The following is a 16,969-nucleotide window of genomic DNA, read 5'->3' on the forward strand; positions in this document are numbered from 1 at the left end:
CTCCTCCCTTCTCTTCTCCTCTCTTCTCTTCTCCTCCCTTCTCTTCTCCTCCCTTCTCTTCTCCTCCCTTCTCTTCTCTTCTCCTCCCTTCTCTTCTCTTCTCCTCCCTTCTCTTCCCTTCTCTTCTCTTCTCTTCTCTTCTCTTCTCTTCTCTTCTCTTCTCTTCTCTTCTCTTCTCTTCTCTTCTCTTCTCTTCTCTTCTCTTCTCTTCTCTTCTTCTCTTCTCTTCCCTTCTCTTCCCTTCTCTTCCCTTCTCTTCCCTTCTCTTCCCTTCTCTTCTCTCTCCTCTCTTCTCTCTCCTCTCTCCTCTCTTCTCTCTCCTCTCCTCTTTTCTCTCCTCTCCTCTTTTCTCTCCTCTCCTCTCCTCTCCTCTCCTCTCCTCTCCTCTCCTCTCCTCTCCTCTCCTCTCCTCTCCTCTCCTCTCCTCTCCTCTCCTCTCCTCTCCTCTCTCCCTCTCACCCTCCCTCTCCCATTTCCTCTTCCTCTCCTCTCTTCTCCTTCCCTCTTTCCTTCTTTTTCTTTCCCTTCTCCCCTCCCCTCCTCTTCCCTCCCCTCCCCTCCCCTTCTCTCCTCTCCTCTCCCCTCCACTCCACTCCCCTCCTGTCAGATTCCCTCCCTTCAGATTCCCTCCCCTCCTTTTCCTTTTCCTTTTCCTTTTCCTTTTCCTTTTCCTTTTCCTTTTCCTTTTCCTTTTCCTTTTCCTTTTCCTTTTCCTTTTCCTTTTCCCTTTCCCTTTCCTTTTCCTTTTCCTTTTCCTTTTCCTCCCCTTCTTTTCTTGACTTTGCTTTGCTTTGCTTCGCTTTCTTCTACCACCTCCACCGTTGAAGACAGAACTCTCTGATTCTCCTCCATGTATCGCTAAAAAAAGGAAAGTGTCAAGTCATGACTGAGTAATTTTCACCTCAAACAGACTTTGAGAGGAAAAAAGAAAAGCTGCTTCCTCCCAGGATCCCTCTGGCAGAGGCAAGCTACAACTGTGACCGCAGCAACAGCAAAGGCAGGAGTGCCAATACCTGTCTGTGGGCCCAAGCAGCCGGGAGAAGTTGTCAATCGCAACCTCCGTGTGGCAGCGGGTGAGGATGACCACCGCCTGGCACACAAAGGGCATGAACATGCTCTGCTGTGTGGATGATGTGCAGCTCCGCAGGACATAAAGGATCAGTGGCACCTGAAAGAAGAAGGGGAGAAAGAACGATTTGCCACATCCTTGACTCTGTAGGAAGTAACCACAGGCATTTAGCACATGAGCAGTGCCTGCTCCCTTGACATGCTGCCTAAGGCCTAAGACTAGATTTCACACCAGCGACCCTGTCCAAGCCCTGGCTCTGCGCTCAGACTGTGTTTCTTTAGCACAAGACGCAAACGACATAAGGCGTAGAGCAACAGCAAGAAAAAATCCAAGACACGTGGAAGAAAGTCTCTTACGTCTCGACGGATGTCCTTTCTGTACATCTGCAAAAAGGTGATCATCCACTTCCCAGCAGCACGCACACGCATTCCTTTGGCCTTTCGGAAGGTCTCCTTGATGGCCATCAAGAAATCGACGGTGCGTTCCAGGGGGAAGTTTCTGCACACCATCTGCAGAGAAATGAGAAGCAGGAGAGATCCCATCACTGCTCTGCAGCAGTTCTTCAAAACAGAAAGCAGTCTTGAGGGCACTCTTAATTCAACGGCTTGCCTGTCATTCAGGCAGCAATCACAATGCTCTTGCTGTCTGTACCGTGCTATTTATACGGAAAGTGGTTGAGCCTTCTCTCAGCTTCTCCTTCTTTTGCTTATATGCAAAGCCCAGCAGCCACAGACACACACGCATACAAACACATACAGTCACACACACACAAACACACAGACACACACACACAAACGCACATCATAGAGTCAGCTCCTTGCACTGGGCACCTGAAGGCTAGACATAGCTCAGAGCCTCCTGCTACTTGCTGGAGAAAAGTGCTCTCAGGTTGACTGTTCATTCTGGAAATGGTGTGAGAGGCTGTGGGGAGCAGAAGGGCGTGCAGAAGCCTACGCACTGAGATCCCACCAGCCCTTTTTGGGTCCACTTACCCTTGCGATTTTGGACGAGGTCTGGAGCTGACAGACCGTGCTGCAGGCATGCAGCCCCTCACACAGGCTCCCAGTGTCTCCCATCTCAATTACTCTGTTGGTCACCTTGGCTGGAAAGAGCACAGGGAGAAAAGGGAAGTAAGTAATGCTTCTGGACACTGAACTGCTTTCCAGGGAGAGACACAGAGGGCAGGGTGGGGACGAGAAGAGAGCTGTGCATGGTGCCTCTCCCTCCTGTAAACAAGGGCCAGCCTGTGGGGTTCTGGTAGTGCTGTGGAGGAGAGCACAGGGCTGGTGCACACCCACTCTACTTGCCTTGGATTTGGAGAAGGGATCTCAGGCAGGTGACAGCCAACTGGCGGGATGTGAGCTTGGGGTCACATGTCAGTGGTGCCAGCAATCCCACCAGGGAGCCAAAGTGCTCGCAGACATCTTCTCTCTGCAGGGATGAGAGGCAGGAACAAAGCTGTAGGCAGCCCCACCTCTCCCTAGCTTCTCCCACCAGTGCCTTCCTCACACGGCAGGTGACACAGCACACACAGCAGGGGAAAGCTCGCCTTCCAGCTCAGGGGCAGTGGAGAGGGAGAAGGGAGCGTGCGGTGAGGCTCTTTACTTACTCGAAGCTCTTCACATACAGCCAGCAGCTGGGAGCAGACCTGCAGGGCCCTCTTGCGCTCCCACACGTTGCCTGATGTCAGTGATCTCCTCAGGACCTGGAACAGAGCACCTGTCTCACTGTGGATGTCTTTTCTTTCCCTTCCTGCCATTCCTCTCCCTGTCCCTCCTTTACTGGGACTTTTCCTCAGGGCCTGCCCTGTGGCTCCACACAGCCCCCCACCTCACTGAGCACCAGCACTGCTGCCCCTGCTCTCTGCAGATGCTCCTGTCTCCTAAGCCAGGAGCTTTCCCTCAGCTGTGGCCTGCCAGGGGCCGGCTCCTGCCTTTCCCCCTGCACGGCCCATTTCTCTGCCCATTTCTGAGCTTGCAGTGAGCTGGCACATCAGCAAGAGATTTCTCCTGCTCTGAACGTCCTCTCAGTCCTCAGATCTCTGTCCCCACTGTCTACAAGCACCATGCTTTCTCCCTTGCTCCACATGTACTCACATGGATTATGTTCTGGAAGAAGTCACGGGTTGGCTCTGTCTCGAGCAGGACTGCCATCAGCCGGCCCAGAGCTTTCAAAGATGTTTGCAGAAGCTGGAAGTAGAAGAGGGGATTGAGTGAGGTGTGGCATCATGGCTGCTGCCAGAGCATAGGCCGTGTGTGCTGAGGTAGGGTTCCGACCGAGAGGTGGCCGGGAAAGTTACAACAGGTTACCTGAAGGTACCGAGCTGCTTGCTGTGACTTCCTGATCTTCAGCATCATCTCTGCTGAAGGGTGTGTCACAATGCTCTTGCAGCACAGAGCCAACATTTCACACATGTCCTTGCTTCCTAGAGAGGGCTTCAACTTGCTGACAGGAGGAAAAGGGGAAGAGAAAGCAGAAAGGGCCTTTAACAGTGCTCTCCAGACTGGTTCAGACAAAATCTGAGTTTCTCTTAATTGACAGCTGCAAAGCCAACACCCCCAGCCCATGCTGCTGAGTATTGTCTTCAGTTCCAGCAGCACCTGCCTCCTCCCGATAGCAGTGAACCACCTCCCGCTCTGAAGGGAAGGAGACCCCAGGTCTCCCTTCTCTTCCCTGCCAGGAGACAGGAGCACCAGGGCCTTTCTCCCTGCCCAGATCCTCAGCTCTGCTGGGCACAACAGCCCAGCCGTCTCTCCTGTAGATGAGGCTCCTCACCCCCTCCAGGCTTTCGGGAGCTACCCAAAAGGGGGACCACCATCCTGCCTTACAATCCCAGAGGCTCCAGCCCTTACCTCAACTGCTCCAGGGCCAGAACCACCTTGAGGGGCACTGGGGAAACACGGGTGCCTGAGTGATACTTCTTCAGCAAGTCCTGCAAGTCCCAGAGAGACACAGTCAAAGTGGGCAAGGAGCATGTGAGAGCTCTTCCTCCAGCCCAGTGACAGACACAACTGCCACACACCAGCCCCATCACTCCCATGTTTCCCACGGAGGCGTGGCAGGATGCAGCAGCTCCACAGCTGGTGGACCTATCCTGCTGCCTAGCCATTGCCTGCCAGCACCCAAGGTCCCCACCAGCTGGAGATATGTGGCTGAGGGAGACCTGTTTGCCTCCAGGAAAGCGAGCCCTGTGGCACAGCCCAAAATTGCGCTGCATACAGCCCTGGCTCTAAGCACTCACCATCAGGATCTCCAGCACTTTGCCCTTCAAGGAGGGATTAAAGAAGGTGCAGTCACCCACAGCTTGGAAGGCAGAGCTGAAGTCGGTGATGCTCTGCACCAGTGCAAGCTTGTTCTGCAAGTCCTGAGGCCCAAGAGAAAAGAACAGTCTTTGAACTGCAGGAAGAGCCAAGGGCTGCAAGGGGACACGTGGGGGCAACACTAAGGGAAGGGCTTGGATCTTCATCTGGGCATAAAACGTTCCCTGTGGGGCCTTTGAAAAGAAGGCCCATCTCAGCATCCCCCCATGTGGAGGGGCTGCAGCTGGGCGCTCAGACACCCTGGCACACTTTGAGCTCCCACCTGGCAGCTGCAGCTGTAGAGCAGCAGGATGTTGCCCACAATGTCTCCCTCCAGGTGGGCGAGCAGTTCTTCCTTGGAGGCACACAGTGCTAAGCTGCCATGGGCGAGCATGAGAGCGCTGCGTGTGGCGTGAGCTCTCGTGCTGTCCAGCTCCATCTGTGTGGGAAGAAATGCCTTGAGACACTTGCCCAATGGCCCCAGGGCCCCACGATGCACCTGAGCTCCTAAGGCAGGAGCTGCTGTGAAAATAAGGCGGAAGAAAGCCAAGATGGAAACACGTAACGCTTCACCTTCTTGTGCCTGGAAATCCTTGCATTTCGGCCTTTGCACAGCCTGGACGAAAACATGGTGAGTGTGTCCAAGACTGCACGAAAGTTGCTCTCAGCAGCATGGCTGAGGAGAGAGATCATTCCCTGCACAAAAGAACAAGCGGCAGTTCGCGCAGGCCTGAACCTACCGGCACGGCCAACCACAGTAGCCAGGCCCGTCCTTGCCTGAGGGAAACGGCAGCACTGAGGAGATGGAAAGGCCTGGAGCAGGGCCGGAGCCCTTTGTCCCAGGGACAGAGCAGGGACACTCACAGAAGCTGGAGGAGAGGAGAGCTCACCTGGGCCTCAGGTGGTTCCTCTGCATTTGCTTCCTGCAGGTGTTGCAGCAGTTTCTCTTGGACATGGAGGACTCCCTTACAAGCTCCCAGCACTGTCCCCAGAGCCTTGTACAGGAAGGACTGCATGGGAAGGGAAGGAAGAAGCTGAGATGTGGCAGCAGCCTGACCTGCTCAGACAGGTGGGAAGGACCCACACTCCCTGGGAATTGCTGAGAGCAGTTTGCAGGAAAAGGCCCCCTGGGGGGCATGGGACAGGGAAGCAGGGAGAACAGCCCACGTGGGCAGAGCACCGCCTGCAGCTGCACCGCTGGGTAGAGCTGGGGGGAACTCACCTTTTCTCCAGAGCTGCTGGGAGAGCTGCTCAGGTACTGGCTCAGCTCACAGCTCAGGCCCTTGGTCCAAGCCTCATCGTCCACAGTCTCCAGTGACGCCCTCAGGAACTGTTGGAGAACAGGAGAACTCAATGTTCCCTTGCCCTTTGTCTCTTCCCGCATTCCCAAGTTGCTGCAGCCTTCTGGGGAGAGGTGTCTGGAAAAACAGTCCCCCTCCCAGCTCCCCCCAGCATTCCTCCTTGAGGGGCTCCTTGAGGCAGGCAAGCACTTCTCTGTACTGTGCCTCCTGGCAGTGCTGTACCTTTAGCAGTCGATGTTCCCATGCTGCAGAGTCCGGGAAGCTCTCTTCTTTCCCTGCACAGCAATAGGAAGCAAAAGAGCTTTGCTTGGGATCAAGCCACAGAAGAAGAGCGGCTGCAAACCTGGCTTGGCCTGGGCACTTGGCACTGCCAAGCTGGGACCTGCACCCCCTCCACAATGACCTGTCCTTCCCCACAAACACTGTCCCCTCAGGAACACAGAACTAACTGCTCCAAGACTGCTGACTGAGGTGACGTGAAGGGCCCATCATTGCCCTGGAATGGGCAGATTTTCGGGGGAACGATCCCTGGGTCTCAGCACTGTCTCCCTGGAATGGGGACAGCAGCAGAGCTGCATTTTTACTCCACCCCTTCTCTGCCTCCACCTCTCCCTCTCCACCAGCACTTACCTTGGACACACTGCAGCAGCAGGGGGATCTCCGCATCCCACATGGCCCCCACAGCTCTGTGGATCCTGCTGTGGAGCTTTTGCAGGAGCAGTAAGGCAGCGGCTTGGAGATTGCTGCCTGCAACAGGGCTCCCTGCCACCACCTGAGCGAGAACAAGGAGAAGCAGGGTCACTTCTGCAGCAAGAGCAGCGGCGGCTTCCCCCAGGAGGGAAGCAGCTTGGCTCTGCCCTGATGGGCAAGGAGCAGCCAACAGCTTTGCCCATGGCCATGCTGCTTCTTCCTCGGGGCTCATGGCACCAGCCTCCGGAGCATCTACTCACCAACAGGCGTGCCAGCAGTGTCTGGGGAATCAACCATGGGCCTGCAGGGAGAAAGAAGTACTAAGACTCCGAGGAACACCATGCCCTGACACACGCACCTTCGCTGTCCCTTCTGGGTGCTAACACAGGTCAGCAGAGCTCACTGGGGGAGTTTCTGCTCCTACCTTGAAACATGGAGCTGAGAAAATGGGGATCCAGTTCTTGAATCTCCCGCGTTGTCAGGCTCTCTCTCTCAGCCAGTGCTTGGACACAGTGGGAGACTGGGATCAACATGCCTGTGTATTGGGCTGGCACCACAAAGAGCAGCAGCCGCGGCCACAGGAGCTGTAGGGAACAAGGAAATTCAGCATGTCAGCATTCCTGCCTCCACTCAGAGATGAAGGGGATTCTGTGAATTTCCTTGAGTCTTGTGTGCTGTGTCTTATGACCACATTGGAGAAGAGACCTGGGGTGTTGGAATGGGACAAGGAACATGTGCTGCGAAGGCAAGGAGCAGCAGCAGGGCAGAGTGTGACTTACTTTGGACATCCCTCTCATAGAGACATCCAGTGATCCCAGGATGTCCATGCACAGCTGTTGGAGAGCTCCTTCTTCCCGGGCTTCCTGGGCAGAAAGGTCTCCGGCTGCCTGCACAACAGTGTTGTTGAAACAGTGGTTACTCTCAGTTCTCAGCAGCCTCTCAGGAGGCTCAGATGGGGCCCCACCAGTGCTTCTGTGCCAGCCTCTGAGCAGCACAGGTCTTCCAAAAGAAGATGCTGCCCACTGTCCTTACCCTTCTTCCCGTGGTGCGGCTGAACTCTCTGAAGATGTGCCCCACCACATCCCACGATGAGCAGCTCTGGGTGTCAGCACTGAGGAGATCCTTGATAAAATACAGAATGGCCCTCCGCACCTGCCAGGGATCAATTGTGAGTGTGATTTTCCTGGTCAGAAGGCAAAGGGAAGCCACCTGCTCATCGGGACAGCCCTTTGGGCAGGAGCAGAGACAACAAGAGCAGAGAAGAAGCCTTGACTGCTGAGATGAGGGCCAGGCTTTAGCACCAGGCTGTTTGCTTTCCATGCGCAGCACAGGGACCTGCCTGCTCCACTCCTCCTGCTCACCCCACAGAAGCCATTGTGGCCATGTGGTTAATGCCCGAGCACCTCCCCGGTCACCCCAGCCCTGCCCACGTTGGCAGCAGCATCACCACCCCAACAGCACTTTCCATTCCCAAACCACCTCACCTGGGGCCTGAGGTCGCTGCACAGACGCTGCACAGCTTCCGCAACCAGGGGCAATTTCTCTGTTATCACGGGCTCTGCAAGAGATGCACAGAAGCCTGCGTGGAGGCACAACCCAGATGGCAAAAGGGATCCCTGGAAAAGACCGGATCCATGGTACTGACCATCAGAGCGAGCCAGAGAGCCGAGCAGACCCAGGGCTGCCACGCATCCAGCCTCCCAGTCATCCTCCAGCTGCGACTGAAGAAACAGGACTGTTTCCTCTGGGCAGATTCGGGCTGCAGGGAGGAAATCCCACACTGTGTTAGCAAGCAACTCGTGCCCCTTTCTGAGGTCTGCAAGAGAGGTTTTGGCCAGGGCACCGCCAAGCACCGCCAAAACTCCTCTCCTTACCCTGCAGCAGGATGCAGTGGGTCAGCTCTGCACTATCAGCCTCGCTGTGCTGCTTGATGTCATCAGAGAGCTGTGGGAATAAGGTCCATTTGAGAAAATCACAACAGCACTGAGGACGGAAAAGAAACTGTGCTGGCAGCTTTCGTTTTCCTTGGCACTCTTGGGAAGAGGACATGCAGGCAAAACCCAGCCTGCCCCACAGCATCCCTGGGGGCACACACACGGCTCTGGAGCAGCATGTGGGAGATAAGGCTGAGCAGCCATCAGAGGCTCAGACTTGCAGTCCTCCTGAGACTTAGCCAAGAGGGAAACTGCTGTGGGCGCAAGAATAGGCTTCCCTTACCTGGTAGAACACAGCACTGGTGATGGCCAGAAACTTGTCCTTGGGGATGACAGACTGAACTCCCTCTAAGACCTCCAGGAACATAGTGAGGCTCTGCAAGAGACCAGGAGAGGAAGGAAGGGCTGAAACCACATCTAGCCACTTGGGAGAGGAGAAACTGTTTCCCAATGGTTTATCTGCTGGGAGAAGCTCTTTTTGTTTGTCCCCCCACCCAGCAGCACCAAGAGAGTCCCCCTGCTCTCATCCGAACACTGCTTGGGCACTGTTTGCAGTCATTTCCTGCCCAGCAGCCCTCTTGTCCCCCATCAGATGCAATTGGACGTGGTCCCCCCAGTTGTTAGCACAGAGCTCCTCAGGCACTCAGAGCCCCACAGTGGTGGCGGTGAAGCCTCCCATCCCCAGGAGATGGGCCACAGTGACTCTTGGCTCCCTCCTGGCTCCTGTCCGTGTTGTTCCTTTCTTGACTGAAGAGGTCAGGAAGCCTCAGACCTCTCGAATGCCTTTCTTTCTCCAAGGGCTCCCCACCTCCTCCCAGCATCCCACTGACCCCTCATAGCACTTGCATGGGTCCACATCCACACTGAGTCCTGTGCAACATCTCACCTTGGCCACCCTGCAGATGTCTTGGATCTCCTGACATGGGTGCATGAGCCAGAGGAACTGCTCCCAGACGTGTTCTCGGTGCAGCTCCTCTTGCAGGAGGACAGCCATCATGGAAGCCACAGCCCCGAGGACAGCCTGTTTGTCCTGGAGAGGGATGGCAGAGGCCCGGCATCAAAGACTGAAGGTCTGCCCTTCCGACAGAGAGGGCTTTCTTTTTCTTTTCCCCTTCCCCACACCCCCGTGCCCAGCAGGAGATGGGCTCTCTCTGGAGGGCAGGGAGGTTTTCCTCACACCCCCATCCCCAGCTCTCCCTGCCACAATGCTGTGACATGTGGCTGCTTCCTGGCAGGGAGATCCAGCCCCAAGCGCAGAGCCAGTTTGGGGGCCCTTTGCAGACCCAGCCCATCCTTCTCATCACCACTCTGCTGTGAGCCAGCTGGGCACAGACAGAGCTGCCAACATGGATGTCCCTGCTGCCATCCTGTGCTGGGAATGCAGCAGTGCTCACCTTTTCTTCCTTGCTGTCCTGCCAGTTCCTCACCACAGAGAAGAAGAGCTGGTGAAGATTCTCATAGATTCGCTCTTTCTCCGTGGCAGGCCAGGGGCATTGCTTTCCAGAGGACAAGTGATCCTTGACTCCATCTGACCATTGTTTCACAGCTGAAGAAAACAAAACAGAACAAACAAATAAATGAATAATTTTTATATATATATATATATATATATACACACACAACAAAGCAAGACAAGGGAAAAGGGAGCCTGTGTGAGTCTGCAGCAGGGCGAGATGCAAGGGCTGTCCCGATCCCCCCTGCTCTGGGGCCAACACTCACCAGCACAAGCGATGCGCAGCATCCGGCCGCTCCTCACCTGGCCCACCAGACTGTGCAGGCCGGCCAGTGTCAGCCACACAAAAGGGATGCACTGTGGAGCTGCAGAGGAGAAGGAGAGGATCACGGTCAGAGCTCCAGCTGTGATGGAGGAAGGGCTGCAGCCCAGCTCAACATAGATCACATGCAGAGGGGAAAGAGCCCTTTCCCCCACTGTCACAGACATCAGGAGGCTGAGGGTGCTCTACCGTAGGTGCTGAACAGTTTGCTCAGGGTGATGAGCACGAACTCCTTGGTCATCTCCCCCGTGGCCTTGAGGTGGCCCTGGAGCTCGGCCATCACCAAGCTGAAGTGCGTCCTGGCCAGAGCCACCAGGACATTGCTGGCAGCCGTCCGCACGTTGTCTGTCACGTCCTGAAAAAGAGTCACTGGTGACACACGGCACAGGAGACTGCCTGAGGCCTTCCCTTGGCCATCCGCCAGCAGAATACCAGTGCAGGCAGGCAGCTCCCTTTGCCTTTGCGAGTGACCCCTTACCTGGGCCGCCGTCAGGTCCTGGGACACCTCTGCCAGCAGCCGGTTCACCACTCCGCATGGCAGGCGGCCGTCATCTTCACACAGGACGCTCTCCAGCTGACAGTACACCTGCGCTCGGACACCCTGGGGACAGGGACCAATCATGCTGGCTTTGCCCTTGTTCCCGGGGAGCCGCCCGCTGCCACCCATCGCTATGTGGATGTGCTGCCGGGGCCTGGCACCCAAGGGGCCATTGCACTGGGCCAGGGCAAGGACTGATGGTTGCGTGTCCCCAGCTCACCTCCTGGTCTTGCAGGCGCTGCAGCAGCAAAGTCGCGGCACAGGCAGGGACAGGGCTTTCCACCCTGCCTCTCTCCCTGCGACGCGTACGCCTGGGCACGCAGCCCACACAGGCAAAGAGACCTGCAAGGAAAGAGCAGAGCAGCTGCCGCTGGTGTTGCTTGGAGCCAGGGCCGAGCATCTGGCCAGCCCTGGGAGGAACGCTCCTCCAGCCCCACAGCACAGGGCGGGCTGCACTGGCACGTGTTTGGTTGGTGGGGAGAGGGGAGAAAGCCTTCCCCTTGCTGGGGTCCTGGGGCAACCATGGCAGGCAGCTGCACTCAGAAGAGCAAGGACAGTGCTGCTGGCACGTCCCAAACAGACACTGCAGGCACACATGTGCTCGGGCAGCGTCACGGTGTCCTGAGAGGTGGAGGGACCTCACCTCGAAGGGCTCTCAGCCGCTCCATCATAGCAGGATATCTCCAGATAGACACAATGCTCTCTCTGGGTCCACTTCCTGCACGTCCCACAAGAGACTGAGCCACCGCTCCCACCACAAGGGTGTGAGAGGCAACAGCTGTGACATCACACTGCAGAATGTCATCTCACAGAGAATGACACGCCCTGGGCTGGGGACCATACAGCATGCAGGGCAAGCTTGCAGGCCCCCAAACACAGCAAAAACACAGCATGTTTGTCACGCAGTTAACTAGATTAATCTATGCCCGTGACAGGGGGTCAGTAGACCCCGTTCCCCCACCCTCCCAACCCCACAAATTGGGAAGGAAAAGGAAAAAGGGATAGGGAGATGGGAGCTAGGCTCAAGGAAGGAGAAAAAAAATAAAAAAAAACCAGCAGCAACAATCTATGGAGGAAAATTTACTTTACTAACTATGATATTGGGATGCAAATAACACAATATCATACAATCTAATTGAAACTGAGACTAATAAATCAAATAAAGTAGGAGAGAGACAGAGATCCTGAGACCGAGTCAAACCTGAAAAGCTTGGTACAGCTAGGAAAGCACCCTCCAGCACCCACTGCAAGGCAGTAAGAGACTTTTCAGTTCATGATAAACAAGAAAGAGAAGAATTTATTCACACCTCTCTCCCTTGTTTGAACAGACTCCTAATATGGCTAAAGATCTGCTGTGTATATACGTATGACAGCAACTCTGTTTGCCTTCTGTCCCTTATTAATGATAAAACACAGGGCCTGTAGAAGTTGTTCAAAAGCATTATATATATATATTCCAAGCCTCATGACTACTACACCTAATACTCTGATAAATACGTGTTTATAGGCACCAGACAACTTTCAGTGCTTACAGTAAATATTGTAAATTGTAAAAAGCATTTAAACTGAATCCTTTACATCTGTGAATGCTATGAAAGCCTGAGGATAAATTTTAAATAAAAGCTGTTATACAATAAACCTAGTGATGTTTCCCACACAAGTCTCTATTTTGTTGCTGTGATACATGTTCAAAGGCAAAAGCTTCAGCCTTTATGCCTTTACATTTAGGACAGATACGTAAATATATTATTCCTGTCTTCTTCCAAAGTGAATGACTCAGTATTTAATCCCTATACGATGCATAATATATGTTCATTTTGCATCCTTTTGTCACTGTAAATCTTTTTATGAAGATTTTGCTGTCAAGTGGGAACACAACTGGAGATTTGCAAAACCAAATCCTAGTTTAACATTGACCAGCTACTCTGGAAGAGAGGGCAGATGTGGAGAAGAGATCATGCCAACCCACAAGAAAGAGCCACACAGAAATGTTAATACAGTATGGGGCCCTTGGCTAACTAGACTGCATAGATGTGGGGACCGAGCAGCTATTTCTACTAAATGTTTGTGATTGTGTTAGGCTGTATTTTTGTATGGATTGCTCTAAGAAACTTATTTGTCCTTTTTTAAAAGACAAAATATGTCAATAAAGCAGAGGCCCTATATGGGCCAAAAGAATAAAATTCCTCACATCCATCACAGATTTTTTATGTTCAGCGTGTAAACCATAAAGTGGTACTGATAGAACAACAGTCTGGTATTTATTAGATTTCCTTTGTTCTTCTGAAGGGAAAAATGCTAAGGGAAGATGCAAAAATGTGCACTTCTGAAATACCACACAGATGCTAGGTCACATTTGGCCATGGGATAATCCCACTAATTTTTCTAGCAAGGAATTTGGTTCCCCAAAAAGAAGAGATAACACTAAACATATCTGTCTACTCTCTGGAGATGAGAGAATCTCTGGCACTGACATAAAGTGGTACCATACACAGAAAGCCGCATCTTCCTGGCTTCCCAGCCCATACTCCTTTTGTGAGGGTACACAGATGGATAAAGGTTTTATTTATTAATAATAATTGCCTAAAAATAGACATTCCACAAAATTCTGTAAAAACCAGAATGTCCTAGGAACAGCAGAAGAAGAAGGAAGTTAATAATGAAAAAGAGAAGGCAAAGAACTGAGCACAAAGAGTGGCCAAGTTCAAAATTTCTAGAAGATCAGATTGTAAATTTAGAAAGAAGAAAAGATCCAATTACTGGATCAAAGAGTAAAAAACTCTGGCAATAAATTAAAGTGATGACAAAGAATAAAAAATTGCAGTGGTGTTAATCATGTGCAGTTATGCAAGGTTCATAGAATCATAGATTGTATTAACATGGTCAGAGCTGTGCACTAATTAGTGAAGTGGAATAGAACTAGAAAGTCATGCAGGAACCATGAGACAGTACACAGATGTTGGTAAAACATACACAAGAATGATTTTTCCTGCAGTTTTATTTTATTGTATGGGTGTTGATCATGAGTGAATGCAGTTAAGTTGTCTACATCAAATCGATTAGAAGTGCTTTGCTGATCTTTTCTTCTCTAACCTCAGACTACTTAACCTCATATTTGACAATAATTCACTCCCTCTACATCCTGCCATCCTCCTGCTGACAAGGTCCAAGTTAGATCAACCGATCCATCGAAATTTGGCTTTAGAATTGCAGAGTTCAGCAGATAATCATCACAAAAGAGACAATTACAATGGGATTAAAACTGGCCACTCTAAGAGGGCCATGACTTTAAGGAGACCAGATATCTGGCATTGGCTGTGGCTTCTGAAACACAGTTGATAGCTTAAGAGTACTATACGCTCTCTGCTATGCTAATAACAGACCTAAATATTTTGCAGAGTAGCCACACCAAGAAGGGAGTGTTCCACAAAGTAGCATGTCAAGAAACACTGATGAAGAAGTTTAGGACTCAACTATGAAACTGCTTTTCACATTCAGAGTCAGATAACTAAATACAACCTTGCTAACTAGACACAACCTGGGCCAGAATGCTTGAACAACCACTTCATTTCAAAGTAATTTCAAAGCATTGAGTTAACTGAATGTTATCTTCATCAAGCTTGCATTTTTCACATTCCACTGACTTTGTGAAACTACTTACTTATGACTTTCATTAGTCTAAAACCAAATTAAGCTCTAACATCTTACCATGTTTTTCAGATGGATCATATAGGGGCTCCTCCCTTTGGAACGACAGTTTTGCAAAATCTGCAGTAAATGCAGGTGACTATTACTTTTCACCATGTTGCCTACCTGCACAGGTAGATGAGAAACTTGTAGTGATTCTCTGAGGATATCCAGATGTTCTGCTCTTCTTCCTAGATGGGCTGGTCTCTCTAACTGTACACCACTTTTGGACCTGGTAATAGTAAATATTAAGGAAAGAAAAAAGAACTTTTCTGTCACTAATTTCTCTTATTTTTCCAATGAAGTTTGAACTTCCAGTAGATGTGGAGAAGGTGACTACAATATGTCAGTTAGTTATATGTCTCCTGGTAAGGAGAAAGACAGATTTAAAAGTATACAAAAGCCAGGAAAAGAGCAATGAGAAAACTCCACAGATCTACTTTAGAGCTATTCCTAAATGTATTAAATGGATCAGGTTTGTTTCAAGCCAGTTCAGCAAATTCTGGCAGGGTAATCATTAGAGAGTGCTTCTTAAAGCCTGGAGATTTGAAGGCCCCCAGTTGAGCTATCAGATGTTCTAGAAAATAGCATCAGCATGATGAAAGCTGCTGAATGTGGACAAGGTGATTCTGGCTACAGCATTTCTTAGAGGACCCAAAGAGGCCATGTCTTGGGTACTCTGAGGTACCCTGAGCCTGAGTGCTGCTGGGTTCACCAAGGTCCAGTGCCAGAAAAATATCATGCCGAGCAGTTTGGGAAGGTGCTCAACTCTGTCATTCTGTGAAATGGTAAAAACATATGTGCTTTCCTGATTTTGCCAAAGGGCAACATGTGTGGGATGAGAAGATCAGCTTTATCTGTAGTGTGTAGGAGAATTATTACTGCACCCCTATTCTGGCCTGCAGTTTCTCACCACTCTACTTAAAGAGGACAGAAGGAAGAACCATCAGCATCTATGAAAAATAAAAATAATTAAAAAAAAAGCGCAAAAAAACTACAACCACAAAACCAGACCAAACATGCAGAAATGCATCTTTCTGAGACTGATTTTTTTTCTAGTGTGTCCATAGTCTGTGCTGTTTGCTTTGGCTCAGAGAACTCAGGAGGTCTGTGTCATCCTCATACACTTCCCAAACTAAGATACTACAAGTCTGTCCTTCCTTCTCCTTCATGTTCTTCTTGAAGTTCCCTGTCCTTCACAGTATAAGTAGCCTTTCTCTAAATTCCCACCTGACACCATGACAATGAAATTTTCTGTCCTATACCCTTATCCATTCTCAATAAATATTTATTCTAAATGAACATAACTAATTCCACAAAGGGAAAAGTATTTCCTAAAGCATGATGCAGACACACGCTACATCTTCCCTGTATGATACGGCAGCAGACCTGTCACATGGCACTGGAGAGGAGAATGAAATAGCCACTACTCACTCTTCTGCTTCATGTTGCAGACAAAAGTTTCTGCCTTTATTTGCAGTGTCATTCACCTGCATGGCAGTCACTTCTCTGATGGTAGTGGATACGTTTGGCATAGACCAGCCAGGCCTTTCCAGACCAACGAACTAACAAATAATATAATTTTTCTGGCCTTTAAACTCTGTCGAAGTGGTGTCATGGAGGAAATCTGGTGAAGGTAATCTTGGCCACTGTCACTTTATAAGCACCTTCACGCTGTGGCCTTTCAAAGCTCATTCTGGCATATTGATTGATTGAAACATGAATGTGTCCTTCCCAACTGACAACCACAGACCCCTGAGTTACTCCAGGATTTCTTGTCCTTGTTGCTCATCTGAAAAAAGAATCACGATTTCCTTTATCAGACAACTACCTTTTATCATGCCTGTTTTGCTCCATATCATAACAAATGCATGACCTGTAAGTCTTACAATGATAGCTGTGTGTACAACAACCTCTGTTGGTTAAAAGACTGACCTATGCTTTATTAATATTTATAGATATAAATTTTTAATACACAACAATTCTGCATTATTGAATAGGTGACTTCCTGCGTTTTAATGGTTATGGAATAGGAGTGGGCTCTTTGTAGTTAATGTCTCAATACATTTTTCATTATTAAATATAAAGTTGCTACCTCTAACCTCCTCAAACAAAATCCCCTCAGAAAACATGTTGGTACTATGGTATAAATTCTCTCAGGAGGTATAGAATTTATTTGTGGCAAGTTTGTGCAGGGAATTTAGAATTTAGATTTATGGCACATGAGAATTTCCCATAGTTGGAAATAGTTAATAAGTTTCTCTTTAAAGTTGCTAAATTATTCAAACATCAGTTTGGATCAGTTACTCAGTTTTGAAGATGACTGGATTCTTATTTGCAAATTGATCTTCACATTTTAGAAGGTGAATGATGCCAAAATAAGATATTTCAAATATTTAGTTCTTGGATTAGGATTGGGATGTAGATTCAGGCTTTTGCCAATTTATTTTGAAAGCAAGACCTTTGGTAAGGTCTTTAATAATAGCTGCACTGTAAAGTAATTGCATTTTAGAGGACAACTTGGGATTTCCTAGGAGCTACATAAAAATATGGACCATATGGCATAAGATAAGATCAGTTCATTTCTTAGGAAAAAAACTAAGCAATTAGTCACAAGTCACATTCTAATTCTTCTCTGACAGCTAAATATTCTAAGAATAGTATCAAGATCCAGTT

The 16,969-nt window shown here is 50.3% G+C and overlaps 1 protein-coding gene across 2 annotated transcripts; it reads right to left on the reverse strand.

Annotated features, from left to right (window-relative positions):
• Positions 1-226: 226 nt before the first annotated feature.
• Positions 227-11,373, reverse strand: LOC116240457 (maestro heat-like repeat-containing protein family member 2B). 2 transcript variants are annotated; one of them, XM_090136111.1, is made up of 31 exons: positions 11,250-11,373; positions 10,827-10,948; positions 10,547-10,669; positions 10,258-10,423; positions 10,013-10,111; positions 9,688-9,839; positions 9,180-9,323; positions 8,577-8,669; positions 8,234-8,303; positions 8,005-8,118; positions 7,844-7,917; positions 7,392-7,511; positions 7,139-7,246; positions 6,784-6,943; positions 6,620-6,660; positions 6,300-6,441; positions 5,892-5,944; positions 5,591-5,698; positions 5,259-5,378; positions 4,942-5,064; positions 4,652-4,807; positions 4,311-4,433; positions 3,922-4,001; positions 3,379-3,514; positions 3,166-3,258; positions 2,679-2,774; positions 2,377-2,500; positions 2,062-2,171; positions 1,426-1,578; positions 1,014-1,168; positions 227-858 (listed from the first exon to the last, which is right to left on the reverse strand). In XM_090136111.1, the coding sequence occupies exons 1-31, from the start codon at positions 11,275-11,277 to the stop codon at positions 807-809; spliced, it is 3,438 nt and encodes a 1,145-aa protein (XP_089992237.1). In that variant the 5' UTR covers positions 11,278-11,373; the 3' UTR covers positions 227-806. The 2 variants fall into 2 exon arrangements, with proteins under 2 accessions (XP_089992237.1, XP_089992236.1); XM_090136110.1 differs by lacking the exon at positions 11,250-11,373 and having other exon boundaries at positions 10,827-11,243.
• Between the last annotated feature and the right edge of the window lie 5,596 nt (positions 11,374-16,969).

This window comes from Phasianus colchicus, chromosome 2 (assembly GCF_987193195.1).
Source record: "Phasianus colchicus chromosome 2, bPhaCol1.hap1.1, whole genome shotgun sequence".
Classification (NCBI taxonomy): domain Eukaryota; kingdom Metazoa; phylum Chordata; class Aves; order Galliformes; family Phasianidae; genus Phasianus; species Phasianus colchicus.